Source organism: Apiospora phragmitis (assembly GCF_038363925.1).
Source record: "Apiospora phragmitis strain CBS 135458 chromosome Unknown utg000006l:1.0-5683423.0:1.0-5690449.0, whole genome shotgun sequence".
Taxonomy (NCBI): domain Eukaryota; kingdom Fungi; phylum Ascomycota; class Sordariomycetes; order Amphisphaeriales; family Apiosporaceae; genus Apiospora; species Apiospora phragmitis.
In genome coordinates this window covers 81,568-97,476 of record NW_027117404.1, presented here as the reverse complement: position 1 = coordinate 97,476, position 15,909 = coordinate 81,568, and the positions used below count along the sequence as shown (strand labels likewise).

Here is a 15,909-nt window from a genome sequence, read left to right as displayed (position 1 = left end):
TTGATAAGAAGGTCCAATTGATCTGGTTGACCTTCGTTGGCCATATGAGGTAAGTAAGTTGATCATGTACGTCAGGCACCGAAAGAAACCATGCGGCCACCGGATGACAGCTCGTCCAGTCTCGTCAGCTCTCAATGAGAGCCGCAGCCCGACTTCAGCCCAGGGCCGTACATCGAGGCCTTTCCATAACAGTTCACGGCAATAATCCCCTGCTTACCTTCCCACGGCTTATTAGCTCTCGTTGAAGCCATGCCGAGTGGGGCGTGGTAGACCGACTTGAGTCATAACCGACCCAAAATGGACACCAGATCTCGTGACTGACTTGTGTGACTGGGATCCGCTCGCTTTGTGCATGGGGTATGCCAAGTCCAAGACAAGACAGCAACATACAAACCACTTGACGGGTGGACGTATGAGCTTCCGTCGTTTGGGATACCTTCTCTATGGTGTCAACTACATGCTGAACAGGGGCAAGGCGCCCGGCGCCTTCTTCCATTTGAGAGAATTGCCAGGTACCTTCCATTGACGCTTACCTTACTGGATGCGCCCAAGACTACCACCCTCAACGTGTGAAGTCAGCCCAGACCCGGCCCATACCCCAGGTGCCATTCCCTACCTCCGCATCTAACCCCCGATGTCCCCTGTCTCCGGCTCGCTCTACAGCTTGCTTCTGATTGCTCAATGGGCGACATGTGTATGTGGAGAGCCCTCGCTCGCAGCGAGAACGAGGACTCCTGGTTTATGACCGAGAGGGGAAAGGTTGGTCCAGCTTCCAAAACCCGCACGAGGGCCTCCTTGATGCTCCGCGCCTCCACGAGGACCGAGGGTGTAGACTATAAGTTCCCGATTTTCTTCTTCTTGCATCTGCAACCACCAAAGTGATCGACAAGTCTCCCTCTCTCGCATGCCTTGTTAACTGCAAGTAGAAGGCTCCTTTTGTTTCTCACCATGGCCAGCTATTCAGAAAAGCCCGAGGCTGCCTCCGTCATGGACGAGAAACCCCATGGCGAGGTTCGCGAAGTCAGTGCCGCGTCTGTGGCCCTGACCGCAGCCATGGCCGAGCAGAAGCCGAAGCTCCTGTCTCCCAACATGATTCGTCTGTACTTGATCATGTCGATCGGATACCTGGTATCCACCATGAACGGGTTCGACAGCTCCTTGATGGGCGCCATCAACGCCATGAAGCCCTACCAGGCGACCTTTGGGCTCAACGGGAAAGGCTCCTCCACCGGCATCATTTTCATCATATACCAGGTTGGCCAGATCGCCAGCTTCCCATGTGAGTTTTTTTCTCTTGGCAAGACGCCAGCAACAAACACCCACCGGTCCGGCACAAGGAAGAGGACAGCTAACCCAACCGACCAAACCTTAGTCTGCGGCATGCTCGCTGATGGCATAGGACGCCGGTGGTGTATCTTCATCGGGTGCTTTATTGTCCTCATTGGCACCGCTGTGCAGGCCACCGCCCACGAAATGGGGCACTTCATCGCGGGAAGATTTGTCCTCGGGTTTGGTGCCGCGATTGCGTCCGCCGCGGGCCCGGCCTACATCGTCGAGCTTGCCCATCCCGCGTACCGTGGCACCATGGCCGGCTTGTGAGTAGTCGCCTCTTGCACGAGCCTGAACAGTTGGATGCATGGCACTGCCAGACTAACCACGAACATGTACAGATACAACATCTTCTGGTGGCTAGGAAGCATCCTGGCTGGTTGGACCACATATGGTACCGAGTTGCACATGAAGGATAGCTGGGCCTGGCGAACGCCGACAATTGTTCAGGCTGGCATCCCGTTCGTCGTCATGTGTTTCATCATGTTCTTTCCCGAGTCACCTCGATGTGAGAAAATGTAGTCATGGCGCTTCATGGCGCTTTAGTGATATCTGGGCATAATACTAACTTCCTTCTTCCCAGGGCTGATTCACAAGGACCGTGCCGGAGAGGCGCTCGCCATCTTTGCCAAATACCATGGCGACGGTGATGCTAACTCGCCCCTCGTCCAACTGCAATACCATGAGATTGTGGAAGAGCGTGCAGTCGCCCGCAATGATAACCCTTGGTGGGACTTCCGCGAGCTCGTCAACACAAGGGCTGCCCGATACCGGCTGTGGATGGTCATCGGCATGTCGTTCTTTGGCCAATGGTCTGGTAACAACGTCGTCAGCTACTTCATGGTAAGCTTCACCTTTCCCCCTTTTTTTACTCCATGAATCGGTTGAACTGTTACTGACACATGCCTTCTCCTCCATCTTGTAGCCCGTCATGGTGGAAGCCGCCGGTATTACCGACACCAGCAAGCAACTCTTGATCAATGCCATCAACCCCATCTTCTCCATGCTGGGGGCCGCCTACGGCGCCACCCTCCTCGACAAGCTCGGCCGCCGCACCATGATGCTCAGCGGCCTCGGCGGTGCGCTGGTCTGCTACGTCCTGCTGACCGCCTTCACGGCCGAGTCAGAGCGCCACCCCGGCCTCGCGTACGGCACCATCGTCTCCATCTACCTGTTCGGCATCTTCTTCTCGTGGGGCTTCACGCCGCTGCAGACGCTGTACGCCGTCGAGGTGCTCGACAACCGGACGCGTGCCAAGGGGTCCGGGCTCAACTTCCTGTTCCTCAACGTCGCCATGGTGGTCAATACGTACGGCATCAGCGTCGGCATGGAGCAGATCCAGTGGCGCCTCTACCTCGTCTACATCGGCTGGATCTGCGTCGAGCTCGTCGTCATCTACTTCTTCTTCGTCGAGACGGCGGGCAAGACGCTCGAGGAGATGACGGCCATCTTCGAGGCCCCCAATCCGCGCAAGGCGAGCACGCGGAAGGTCAAGATGGAGGTCGACCAGTCCGGCCGGGTGGTCGGCGTCGGGGATGGCCACATGATGATCTAGCGAATGCCGGTCTTTCTCAGCCGAGTTCGCCTGTGATAGACAGCTACAACGTTTCGATATTGCGATGTAGAGGTAGTCTTCTTGGTCACATTACCTCGGTTTCAAGACCAAATTAATCATCCATCACATCACCATGGTTCTAGGCTCGAAGAGTTGCACACCATGAGCATATGCTTGATCTGCGTAGATTCGACCAAAAGGGACTCGCCAATTCTTGAAGAATTGGATTCAAGGACCAGACTATACCGAGTAAAGGGTGAAACTTGACTCGCCCTGTCTGTGCGATGGTCGTTGCAACAGTCCCCTAAATTTAACCCCAACGGCAAGTCAAGCGCACTCGATATCCAAGGTGTTTCATCGCAAACTTGCCATAATAATCCCAAGCCTCAATGCACCAAATTCAGGATATGATCCTATCCTGTGCCATCCGAAGACACGCGGCACGGCAACAATTCCCCCGTCCCAGCGAAAGTTCATCATTCGCTCGCGGCGCGCCCAACATACACTTCATCTGATAGGGGTTTTTGTCGTGAAGTGTGACGCCATGGAACATTGTTTTCTAAACGTCTGTGCCAAAGCAAAGGCGTTGGGCGTTTCCCCGCCCCCCTTTTGAATCTATCACTATGCCAGTTCAACGTTAGTAGATAACTTTACTCCGAATACGCTCTGTGGCGGTCTCTTCTTTTTCTCCCGTCGCTGATGTTCGACGTCAATTGTATGCCATAGACTAGTTCTAGTATCCTGATAGAGACGAACAGTTCTAGCCGCCATGTTGTCTCGCCTCTTTATTTAATACATCCCTTGACGATCACGAGCACCCTCAATCCATAGGAATAGCATTGGTCAAACTGCTTGTCCAACCCACCCGGGCCAACCAACAGCCGTAATCTATACTCTACCAGTCTGAAATTCCGCGACGGAAACGTGATGGTAATCAGTACCTACATAATCAAGACCTCAACCAGTGGATTCATACACCATTGTGGATGCCGAAGAGCTGAAAGATCACTTGATCCCAGAGATCCGTTACTGTCTCATTAGCTCGACGGGTACACTCACCCCCGGGACTGGACAACCCAAGGGACCGGCCGGTCTGACGACGCGAGTCGCCACACAAAGAGGTTCTTCTTCTTGACACAATGAAGGTTTCATTACTCCCACGCCGAACCCCGACAGCGCCTCCGACCACTATCAGCCCGACATCAGTATCGTCGCTAAGCCTGCTGAATGAGCACCCCCGCCCACAGCAACTGCCGCCGCCGTTGCCGGTGCCGGTGCCGGTGCCGGTGCCTCCGCCTTCTTCACTCTTACCTAGTCCACCACCCCTAGGTCCGGACCCGGCCCGGCCCGGCAGTTTCCCCGCTGCCTCATCCTCCTCTTCCACCGCCACCGCAACGTCGACCAGCGCCGCGAAGGATGGCGGCGACCAAGGTCTCTCGCCGGCCGCCGTCGTCGGCATCTCGATCGCCCTCCACGTCGTCATCACCATCATCCTGGTCCTGTTCGTGCGGGCCTACCGGAACAAATACAAGAAGCTCAAGAAGGCGCAGCAGCAGGTCGGAGGAGAGCGTAGCGGTGATAGTGGTGGCCGGGACCTTGGCAATCGCACTTCGCCGCGGGCGCTGTTGAAGCGTCTGTCCCAAAGCAGCGCCAGAATGACCCAGGAAACCAACAACTGGATCAAGCTGGAGGACAAAGGGGCGGCAGCCTCCTCTTCGGACGCGGCGTCGCCAGCGTCGCCGCAGAACTCGCGCCACAGCGACCCGGACCGCATCCTCTCGCCCCCGGCCCCCGTGGTCCTCTCTTCTTCCACCAGCACCCAGAGCCGGACTGTTGCGAACGACCGTCGTCGAGCAGGTGGCGACGCCGGGACTGGTGCTGGGGCGCAGCTTCCGAGCTACCGCACCAGCAGCTCGACGACGTACTACGTTGGAGGTGGCGGTGGCGAGGAGGGGCTCTCGGTCTGGAACGACGCGCGCTGGAACGAGGTGCTGTACCGGACGCTGCAGGAGCCGCCGTGGTCGCAGGCGGCGTCCGTGTCGCAGGTCTCGCTGGGCAGGGTACCCTCCTCCTACTACGGGGACGATGAAGAAGATGATGGCGGCAATAATAAAAACAACAACAACAAAAACATGGCGGCGGTTTCTTCGACCCATTCACTGCGGCAGATGCACTCGCGGCGGCGGTTGGTAGACAACAGCAGCAGTCGTCAGCAGGAGGAAGGCGACGAGGAAGTGATTCAGATTGGGCACAGGCCAGAAGGCTATGATGGGAGCATCAACAATAATAACAACAGCAGCAATGGGCTTAGGGACAAAGAATGGGGCGGCCTTGTGGGAGGTAACAGCCAGACGATGGTGGTGCGGGATGCGGTGCCGTCCCCCTTGAGACCGTCGACGCACGGTTCTCCTAGGCCGCCGGCGCCGCCGCCGGCTCTCCAATCACATTGGTCGCTCAGTAGCTAGCCAGCCAGGTTTGATACGAGGGGAAGCTTCGCTCTTAGGGCTGGACCCCCTTTGGTTCAATGTTGAATTGAGAAGATCAGTCAAATGTACGTATAATACTTACCTGCATTTCAATGTTAGGTACATATGTTTTGGTAGGCCATTAGGTAGGAGGCCATGGTGGATGATACCCTCTTTCCCGCATTCCTTCATTTAAGTGCATTGCGAGTCGAGCAGTTTATTAGGATGGCTCGGAAGCTACTTTACCTGCTGGCAATCAACAACGCTGGCAATCAACAACTTTATGCAGCTGCCCCAAGTGCCGAATGCAAGGCGATGCTTTCTGGGCTTGCTTCAATGAATCGGGTACATTCACGTAGCTCCAGCTGCATTTGATCCTTTGCAGCTCAGCCGCTAAGGTTCTAGTGGACCACAGGGCTGCTGCTGCTGTACCAGCACCATGAGCTGCATTAACACACATTTCGAGCAATTCAGTGAGCCCGAAAGCTCTAGTGCAACGGAGGTTACAAGTTGTATGTCGCAAGCATAACGTCGGGAGTTTCTGATCAGCAACCGGGGACAATCCAGATACCCATCATGACTCGATCTGTATACAAGTACATGTCCTGACCGAAGCAACATGCGTTTCCATTCAATGTGGGATGGAAAACATCACCGTCGTCGTCAACCAACAAGTTGTATCGCTTTGCTCAAGTGTCAAAAAGGAGACGATCCCATTCCAATGCCTGTCGCAAATGCGCAATCATTTGCGACGACGCCCCCCCGAGTTGTGGAGTTGCCGTGCTCTTTCCACTCTTCTCCACGTGTAACTGACTAACAAGCCCGTCAAAACAATGCTGGTTAGAGAAAGAAGGCACCCATCAAGGCGCAGTCCTGCCAGCGTTGCCAGCGTTGCCAGCAGGCGCCGCCAAAAGCCTTAATTGACACACGCCAGCAATTCTAAGGAAGTAATGAGGCAATTACATTCAATCTTGATCTTGCTAGATTTCGATGCTGCCCAATTGACCAATACGATCAAACCCAACCTGATGAGTGGTTGACAGACAGCCAGACGCCTTTTCCATCATGCTGACGAGCTCGTGACGATCGATCATCGCCCACCGTCGTCTAATCCTCCCGAGCTGTTGCACAACGTATCACAGGCAGGCCACAAAGATAAGATTACACTGATACGACTGGCTGGCGATACCTACCTACTGTACCTCCTGAGCAAACCACCATCCATTGAACCATCGCACGCACGCGCATGTGCGCACACACGCAATTATACTGCTGCTACTGCTACCTACTGTTACTGTCGCTGCTTATTGCTGCATGACATACCCCTACACCCCCACCACACACACATAAGATGCGCCTGCGACATGTCGTCCTGGCCGGAACGGCGACGAGCGCCAGCCTGGCCTTCGAGATGTCCAGCTGCGTGCGGAGCTGCTACGCCGCCACCGTTTACTTCCTCGGCTGCAACCCAAGCGACGTCGCCTGCGCCTGCTGGCAGCAGCCCAACCTGGTCTACTACGCCGAGCCCTGCCTGGCCCAGGAGTGTCGCGACGACGATATACTGTGTGAGTCTGTTCTTTGCCATTTGCCCCCCCCCCCCCCTGCTTCTTTTTCTTCCGTCTTTTCGGCATGGTCGAAGTCCCACCAAATCAAAAAATCCCATATGAAAAGACTAACCACCAGAACCCCCAGTGGCTCTCACGTCCATGACGGACCTGTGCGGCGGCCAAGGCGGAGGCGGAGGTGGCGCCGGCTTCGGCGGTCCAAGCCAAGCGCTGCCGCCCGCGACGCAGAGCCCGACCAGCGGCAGCTTCTCGTACAAGGTCGGCGCCCCGCCGGAGCCCACCACCATCCCGGGCACTACCGTCGTCGCCAGCGGCGGGTCCGCGACCCGGACCATTGCGCTCGTCACGATCAAGGCGCAGCAGGCCCCCGTCACGGTGACCCCGCCCGGCAGCGGCAGCAGCGGCGGCGGCGGCGGCGGGAGCAGTGTCGGCGGCAGCCCGGGCAAGGGCGCAGGGGTGGCCAGGGGAGCAGCAATGGCAGCAGTGTCGCGTGGCGCGTGGAGACGGGGGCGTTAATGCTGATGTGTGTCGGGTTAGGCGCCGTGCTGGTATGGTAGTAGTACTGGAAGATATTAATGATACCCTTTTCCTACTTGACCCGCCTGCCTATATGAAGATAGCAAACCGGATTATTTGTCAGGTTCTCTGATTTCGCAACTGCTGTAACAGTGAGTGAAGCTTTGCTGGCGAAATTGGGCATTTACAAGACATTGGGCTGTAAAGCTTCGGCCCATCCTATCGAGCGCTGCAGGAACCGCCTGTAGAAGCAAATACAAGCACATCGCCACAATAGACAGATCTGAATGAAGTATGTGATTCCCTTCCAATCTCCAGTGAAGGCAATAGAAGCACTAGCTACATGTATCTAGCTACTCAAGTAGCGTAATCAATCTCTTTGTTCTCACGAAACCCCCAATAACAGGCCCAGTTGGTCCGCCCAAGGAATCTGTTTATTCCAGGCGGTATGTAATTGTTCATTCCAGATGGCATAACTGCTGATAGTTGCTTACTCCAAGCGACGTAATTGCCAATGCCAATGTCAAATCCAGGCACTTGAGTAAGCTAGTTATTCCAAGCCCATCCATCTGTTCATTCCGGTTATTCCGTCTGTTCAGTCGTTGCGACTAAAAGAAGCAGCGTTGCGCTTGAGGATCTCGATGATGGCGCGACCGCACTGGCCGTCGATCTCCTGGCAGTCGCGGGAGCGCGTCGGGGCCAGGAAGCCGCCTGGGGCCTCGTCGTCGGGGTTCAGGCGGTTGACCAGGCCCTTCATGGGCGGTCGGGGCACGTGTTTATTGACAGCCACTCGACGGGAAGGGCTCCGACATGTCGCGGGAGAAGCGGTAGTACCACTCGGGCTTGACGATGTTGCCCGAGGGGGGCCGATCATGCGAGCCTGTTTACGCCGGTGAGTAAGTAAGTAAATCTGAATAATCAACTAGCGGAGTAGTAATTGTGGGTTATAGCGGAATAAGGAGAATATTGTGGATGGTTGTGCCATTAGTTATTCCGCGGCTGTGTATTTATACGATGGAAGCATCGCGTGGGAAGTAATAGTAATAAGTAACTCACGTATCCCTGGAAAGCGTAGGAGCCGTTGGCCGAGAAGAACAAGATGACGTTCTTGCTGGTCTCAAAGGCGTCGGCTAGGACGTTGCCCTTCTCAACCGACGAGGTGGCCCAGATGTTGTCCTCCTGGCAGGTAAAGATGTTGCGAGTATCAACGCTCTTAATCATGAAGAAGCGAGTCTCTGTGTGAGGGAGAAAGAGAGTATAGTGTTAGTTGTTGCCCACTGATAATATGACCAAAGCAAAACACAGGTCGCTGGAATAATGTTCCAACCAAGCGACGGCGAAAGTAGAGACAGAGAAACTCACCGTCGCAGTCGCCCAAGTCGACATCCTTGATAGGATGGTGGATGACGAGGTTTCTCTCCTGGCGATAGTCACCACCGCCGCCGCCGCCACCACCACCACGGCCTCTGCCACCACGGCCAACACCACCGCGGCCACCTCGACCACCGCGGACAGGGCTGCGACCGCGGACAGGGCTGCGAACGCGGACAGGACTGTGGCTGCGATAGGAGCGCTCGCGAGGGCGAGGAGCAGGGCCGCCGGCGTGGTGAGCAACAGGCAGGCGCTGCTCGAAGCGATTGACGCCAGGGGCGGAGCGGTAGGGCAAGGCCTGCTGCTGAGGAGGAGCGACCTGGGTCAGAGTCTGTGTTGGGTGTTTTCGTGGTCAGTTATAGTTACAGTCATAGTTGGGAGTCAAACGTGTTTTCTGTGTGTGTCTGTATCTGTCTGTATGTGTACATGTTTGTGTATGCGCGCGTGTGTGTGTGTTCTCGTTTGCGCGCACGAGTTTATGAGTAAAAGTGTGTATGAAATGAATAAATGTGTGCATGTGTATCCAAGTCGGATTTACCTGGGTGCTGCCAGCCATCTCCATGTCCATCTCCATGGACTGGTGGTCCAGCGTGTCAAAGGCGCCTCTCATGAGATCGCGACGCTTGGTCTCATACTCGAAGTGGATATCTCTGAATCGTGCGAGCTTCTCGTTGCGGTCGCTGATGTTGTGCCAGCCGGTGAGATGGAGCCAGTCGTCCAGGTCGCGGTCGCGGTCTTGCTGGTTGTGGGAGGCCATCTTGTCTCTGCTCGGTTCTGACTGTACTGTGTGCCTAATTTTGTTGATGGGAAATGAAGACCAGCAAAGTGTGCTTAGTGGTAGAGAGGTTGGAAAGATGTAATGAAGAAAGAGGTGATGGAATAGCAGCTGGGCTGGTAAGAAGTGTGGTAACTACAAGAGTTGTGGTGGTGAAAGAAGGGAAGCCTACTCGTTCTTCCCTCGAGAGAAGATGGTAGCTGAAAAGGTGATTGAAGCAGGCAAAACACCGAGGTTTCCAAGCCAGGAAGATATCCACAGGTGAGTGGAAGGTTAATAAGTTGCCAAAGCCGATTGTCTCGTCATGAATCGGTGAACGATTGTACTATCTGTGAACTTGCCGACGTCCCCTCAAAGAGCTGGAAGGTGCCTCGAGTAGGTACGCTCACTGCAACTGGGATGTGATGGAAACTCGTCACCCTTCCTGAACCATCAGCCGCTCCTTTTGAATGGGCAGTGTGTCAGGACTTGATGGTCCAGCAGCTTGGTCACCGATTGTGTACATGCGATTATTTCGTTGACTTGATAACAATTGGTGAGCCCTGGAAGAAGAAGTAGCTTAGTGGTAGCCGATTGTCAAGACTGTCATGTTTCTACCTGCACAAGTGGGTGACTGACACAATGTTATAGAAGGCATATGATAATGCAGTACCAGCCATGTCAGAGTCAAGTCAAATGAGGTAGGTCCAGTGTGGTTCAAGTCGAGACTCCGAGGTTGTCGACCTCACTACAGCGAGACAGTCTTGAGCCTGTGTGAAAGCAAAACCTTTGGGCACTATTATTGCCACATCACTGTCGATAAACTGAAGACAGTACAGGGGCCCTCAAAGGCAGAATGTAGAGGCCATGACGGGTTGAGGTGCTGGAAACACTTGAAGAAGAGTAGCTTGTTTGAGAGGGTCTTTCAGCAAGAAAACTCACTGACAGTCATGTAAAGGGTGGCGTTCAACCAGCCTCTTGAGAGATCAGTCGAGATCTGGTTTGGTTCTCTTTGGGTACATGTAAATTTATTCAATGTTGAAGACCAGTTGGACAAAACTGGCCAGACTGTTGTTCAGTCCAGTCCAGTCCGCCTTTGGCAGCTAATGGTGATCTTGTCCCCGTAATGTGCCAAGTACAGAAAGCGTCCCATTAGAGGGCAGTCGTACCATGCAATATAATAGCTGTAGCGTTAGGATCATGGCAATGTACATCGTATATGAATAGAATCAAAGGCAGCAAGCAGTAAGTAGCCTGGCCATGTTGAGTGATCCAGTCCAGGGAAGATTGCCAATTGTGATCTGACATCCACTCCGGTTTGAAACAGAGATTACCGAGAGAATGAAGTCCTTCCGATCGACTGGAGAGATTCAGTCCTCCTTTATTACAGGACAGAAGGCCGTTATGACGACGTCGGAACAGAGAACGGGAGGGGATGTTGAGGTCGAAAGTGAGTTAGCCGTGATGGAGCCGTGGCTGATGGTTCGCGGCTTGCTTCTTGAATGCGGCCACTGAGAGACCAAGCAGCAATTCCCGTTTTGTGCTCTCGCCTGATATGCATGGGAAGACTCTCAACCCAGTCGGAGAATGTCAAGCCTTGACTCCCCCCACCCCCCACACTGGGCTGGGCTTGGTTAGCTTGGCCCTGAACAAGAAAAGACGACCAAAACTGGGAGAGCTGAATGAGCAAACCGTCACAGTTTCAAGGTGCCAACCAAAAGCTGGGGAGAGCGCCAGGGCATAAATGGCAAACCACAGTCCAGATCAATCAAATCAGTTTGAGGCAGACTCACGAAGGAGTGAATATATCGAAGTCCACTGCAAGAAGTGCATTTAGTAACAATATACGAGGAAAGAGATGTGGCAGCAGGCGGTGCACCAATTTGGCCAACCATTGAAGCAACCGACCGGCAGTCTCAAAGACAAGACGGGACATAAAACGCGGAAGAAGAAGAAGCATCTTGTGAGGAAAATATAATTCCGAAAGCAATCCTCTCCTCCCCGTCGCCACATTGCCGGCAGTTGAGAAGGGGAGAGGGAGCGTATGGATGGGGGTATATCAAATGCAACTGGCTAAGTATGGAAGGAAGGAACAAAAAAAAAGAAAAAGTAATACATGGCTAAGTATCAATGCAACAACCCTGCCCCTTCTCTGTTTCTTCTCTTGAGTTCATAATCGTCATTACTTGGTTGTTATAGCACGTTCCTAATCGACGGCTCGTACTCCCGCGTCACCGTCGTCGTCGCCATGATGCCGTTTCCCTTTTGCGAGTTGGTCCGTTTCGCACCGCCCGCACCCCTCGGCGGAAGAGGAGCCGCCGCCGCCGGCTTCTGCAGCTCGAAGCTGTCGTGGTCGCAAGACACGTTAACGCTGTACCCGGGCATGACGTCGCCGCGGCCGCCCCCGCCCCCACTGTGCCTGTCGAAGTTGTTCCCTCCAATGGCGAGCTCGATGTCCTTGTTGTTGTTGCCGCTGCCGTATTGGTATTGGTTCAGCTCCTCGACGCTGTCAGACGAGAGCGAGGAGGACTTGGGGTGCGGCAGCGGCCCTCTGCTCTTTCGCGCCAGGCTGCCGCCGTCGAAGGCGCGGGACCCGTACTCGCCCCCGCTGTAGTCCTGGTACCCGCGCCGGCCGCTGCCGCTGGCGCCGAAGGCGCGAGGCAGGGCGGCCGCGATCAGGGGTCGCAACGTCGGCAGGCTCGACGTCAGCACGCCGATGCAGAGCTCGATGAAGGACCAGAGCGCCGCGTCCGTGTTGTCCCAGTTGGGGTCCTTGGTGAGGGAGGCCATCTTCAGGGTCCGGATCCGGAGGCAGGAGATGATGCAGGTGCTGTTAGGGTAGGGTTGTGAGCAAAAGGTTTTGTCATGGTGGCGGTAGAGATTGAACTTACAAGAGACCCAGGCCAAATACAACGACGAGCAGCATCTTCTGCTTGGTCGGCAGCTGCAGCAACTTGATGACGGGCAGCGGGATGATGAAGATGGCGAAGTCGGTCACGATGTTGACGCCGGCCATGACGTACCACACCGCCAGCTGGTCCACGCAGGAGCCCGGCCGCGCCGGCTCCCAGAACTTGTCCACCGGGTAGCACACCAGCGGCAGCAGCACCGAGAGCGTGACGGTCCAGGCCAGCATGAAGGCCAGGAGGCCGCCCGCCATCCACTGCGTCAGCTTCTGCGTGAAGATCCGGCGGTACTGCAGGAGGATCGAGACCTTGATCAGGCACAGGCCGACGTTGTAGAGGATGATGGAGACGTAGAAGGACTAGTGGAGCCGGAGTGAGGTCTTGTTAGTTTTCGTTCTTTCTCGGAGTTCTTGTTCTCATCACGGATAGGGACATGTCGATGAGAGAAGTATCATACCTTCATGTACGGAATGAAGTCCTCAAGGGGTTGAATCCATGTATGCGTGCCGAGGCCAAACGTGCCCTCTGGAATGGAAAAACATCAGTTAGTATCATCGCTCATCGGGGCAGCAGCAGGTGTACCATCAAGAATATCAAGATGATGGGTGTGTGTGCGAGTGACCTACCAAGGCCAATGGCGACGGCGGAGCCGATGGTGAGTATCAGAGCGCCGATGATGACGGCATCGTCGATGCCGAAACTCCGGAGTAGTTTGGCACGGGTGTGGATGCGCAGGGCCACAACAATGGTGGACACGGCGCTGAAGACGACGAGGATGGTGATGATTTCCTTTATCCGCCCCTCGTGGTCGAGCGAGTGGTCGATATCCTGGGGCGCCATGGTGGCTCGGTTGCTGGCTTCCATACTGTCCTGAGTTTCCTTTTTTTTCTCTTCTTTCTCTTTCCGGGTTGCCGTTCAACCTGAAGATATATATCAGATTCGATGGGAGTGATGGCCAGGTAAGGAAGGCATCAGTGATGGAAATTGCAATCTGCCCTTCTATTTCTCTCTTCGCTCATACTCTGTTGAATGCCGAGATGGCTGGATACTTATTGATTCCCTGCTGCATGCCGCCTTCAGGGGAACCCCGCCCCGTATGCTGTCGGCGATCAATCCGCGATTGAGCAAATCGAGTATGTATCCTGGCATTCTGCAGGTTTGGGGCCCCCTGGCCGGTAGCCAGCCGGAAGTGACGTACTAAAACGGTAGGCAGTTCGAGGTTTGCCAAAGCCTCATACGTTTTTTGATACAAGACTAGTAGCCTAGCCTTGAGTTCTGCCTTGGTGGAATTCCCAAGCAGCAGGTTCCCTGGCTTCAGCCTTCAGTCTTTGGCCATCTCTCTCTTATTCCTTCTCGTGGGAGGAAATGTTAACTGTTAGATATAGGTTGGATGTTTCTTTTCTGCCCCGCGTCAGACCCCGCAATTGAACGAGCTTTGGTAGTCGATCGCATCTGCGATTGATTGTGCAGTTCGCGGAACGTTGATCATACGGGCAAACCGGTGGTCAGAGCATTACTTGTCAGTGACCTACATTGATACATGCGTGCGTGCTTTTGGACTGCGAATAACAATACAAAACCTCGTGCTTTTTCTTTTGCTCGCAGCACACTCTTCTTACCTGCAGTAGACATTCAGGTGTCGGGGACAGACAGCGCCTGCACGTCAGATCAATGGAAAAGAGCGAAATGGAGATCGACTGGGTCCTCTCTATCCCATTGCTACCTATCCTGCTGATGTTGTTATGAAGTACAGTGAATACGGTCATGGAGTACGACTAGCTATTATTCGCAACGTTTTCCGCTAATAATTACCAACTTTGGGTAACAGGAGGATCGAGGAGGAATGACCACATCCACCAAAGTAACGCATATATTAATTACATGAAGATAGAGGGACAGACACCTTGCGGATTTCAAGCCACACCCGATTGCACGTATCGTCAGATAATGTGCGAACGCTTTGAACCTCAATAACACCAATCAGCCTCACCAGCGAGTCAGGCAACATCGATCTGACCACCCATCATTCATGTTACTCTTGTCGAAGCCCCGCGCTCTGAAGGCCGGGTATGTCACACCCAAATACCAATCAGACCTGAAAAGAAGCCCTGAAACCCTGCTGTCCAAGGCTGTCACGGGCAGTGCGGGAAGAGTGAAAATCTTTGAGGGAATGGAAGGCCAACCGGCACTACAAGTCAACACTTATTACGACGTTGGTAGTGGCTGTACACACTTCCTGTAACGGCCGGGGTAGCACGGGTAGAAGGGGCCTGAGCGCAAAACCCGGTACTTTGTTTGCACACATCTTTGCATCGCCGCAAGCTTCACAACTCGTCGGGGAAACAAGACGAAACAGATCTCGGGGTTGCATTGCAGGTCCCGGCGCGCCTTCTTGGTGGTTGGTGGCTGCGTCTCTCTTGGGCTCCCGCTTGCCACTACTCTTCAGGGTCCCCTACCGCCAACGGGAGACTATTGGTGATCCGCATCCGAACAGTGATTCGCCAATAGCCGAAATCTCAAGATACGAGTCAGGAAAAGCGCCGACGCAACTGTTCCAGTTCGTCTGGTCTGGAAAAGAAGACGGAATGCCAACGGAGCCGCCTCAGGCTGCCACACTTGTCTTCTCGGGAAAAAAGAAAAGGCCAATAGTTCAAAGCCATGTGCTGTGGTACAGTACTGAAACTAATAACCAGTAGTTGAGTTACGAATAGACTTATCAGCCACAAAACAGTCCTTCCCGCTTCCTTCCGTGTTTCCCGCGGTGTTAGTCTCCAAATCTAGGCCCTCTGGCCCCCCCGAGCCAAGGGGCGCGCACGGATACGACGCTGGGAGCTCTGTAACTGCGATGTAACCCCTTGACCCCCCCCCCCCTCTGCTATCCCAGATATAAGGTTAGGAGGGAAATCCGATCAGGAAACATTGACGCCTTCCTTCCGTCCGTCTTCTCGCCAGCCCTGCGAACCAACACTACTTGGTCGCTGGTAACGGAATGTGGCATCGGGGAGTTTGCGTCCATCCGGGCGAACAGTTCTGCAGATCTGTCTTTCTCTAGTGGTGGTAGTAGGTAACCTTATGTACGTGATGAGTTTAGCCGCCCTCTCTCCCTCCCTCCCTCTCTCTCTCTCTCCCTCATTGGCTCCCTTTCCCTCTCTCTCCTCTCTTGCTCAAGTTGCAGGGCTAACTAGTCAGCTTCTTCTGCTTCATTTCTAATAAGCAACGTCTGGAATTGCACCGAGCCGGTCGCAACTCGGCCGGCCACCGTTAATGGAACACCAGCCATTACCTCCAATACACACTAAAGACCGTTAGTAGTCATCGCAAGTCTCAGGCACCGGCACGCGGCTACCTATCTCAGCTTTGCCGTTGCGCTACTTGTAATAAGGTAGTCGTTGAACGGATGAAAATGCCGAGCAGAGGAAGGGCTGAACAGGGTTCGCGCCCATATGAT

At 54.5% G+C, this 15,909-nt stretch overlaps 5 protein-coding genes across 5 annotated transcripts; 2 read left to right on the top strand and 3 right to left on the bottom strand.

Moving 5' to 3' along the window:
• Nucleotides 1-948: 948 nt before the first annotated feature.
• Nucleotides 949-2,884, top strand: PG994_005290 (uncharacterized protein; the record flags this gene model as incomplete). Its single annotated transcript, XM_066856699.1, has 5 exons — nucleotides 949-1,279; nucleotides 1,373-1,595; nucleotides 1,671-1,837; nucleotides 1,913-2,172; nucleotides 2,255-2,884. The coding sequence occupies 5 exons, from the start codon at nucleotides 949-951 to the stop codon at nucleotides 2,882-2,884; spliced, it is 1,611 nt and encodes a 536-aa protein (XP_066715968.1).
• Nucleotides 2,885-4,251: 1,367 nt separating this feature from the next.
• PG994_005289 (uncharacterized protein) lies at nucleotides 4,252-5,040 on the bottom strand (the record flags this gene model as incomplete). Its single annotated transcript, XM_066856698.1, has 1 exon — nucleotides 4,252-5,040. The coding sequence occupies one exon, from the start codon at nucleotides 5,038-5,040 to the stop codon at nucleotides 4,252-4,254; it is 789 nt and encodes a 262-aa protein (XP_066715967.1).
• A 1,660-nt stretch (nucleotides 5,041-6,700) lies between these two features.
• Nucleotides 6,701-7,430, top strand: PG994_005288 (uncharacterized protein; the record flags this gene model as incomplete). Its single annotated transcript, XM_066856697.1, has 2 exons — nucleotides 6,701-6,914; nucleotides 7,042-7,430. The coding sequence occupies 2 exons, from the start codon at nucleotides 6,701-6,703 to the stop codon at nucleotides 7,428-7,430; spliced, it is 603 nt and encodes a 200-aa protein (XP_066715966.1).
• A 595-nt stretch (nucleotides 7,431-8,025) lies between these two features.
• PG994_005287 (uncharacterized protein) lies at nucleotides 8,026-9,558 on the bottom strand (the record flags this gene model as incomplete). Its single annotated transcript, XM_066856696.1, has 4 exons — nucleotides 8,026-8,310; nucleotides 8,487-8,665; nucleotides 8,721-9,132; nucleotides 9,340-9,558. 4 exons carry the CDS (start codon nucleotides 9,556-9,558, stop codon nucleotides 8,026-8,028), a joined length of 1,095 nt encoding a protein of 364 aa, XP_066715965.1.
• Nucleotides 9,559-11,748: 2,190 nt separating this feature from the next.
• On the bottom strand, nucleotides 11,749-13,301 carry PG994_005286 (uncharacterized protein; the record flags this gene model as incomplete). The annotated part of the gene is made up of 4 exons (XM_066856695.1): nucleotides 11,749-12,385; nucleotides 12,447-12,820; nucleotides 12,919-12,986; nucleotides 13,088-13,301. 4 exons carry the CDS (start codon nucleotides 13,299-13,301, stop codon nucleotides 11,749-11,751), a joined length of 1,293 nt encoding a protein of 430 aa, XP_066715964.1.
• Nucleotides 13,302-15,909: the final 2,608 nt, after the last annotated feature.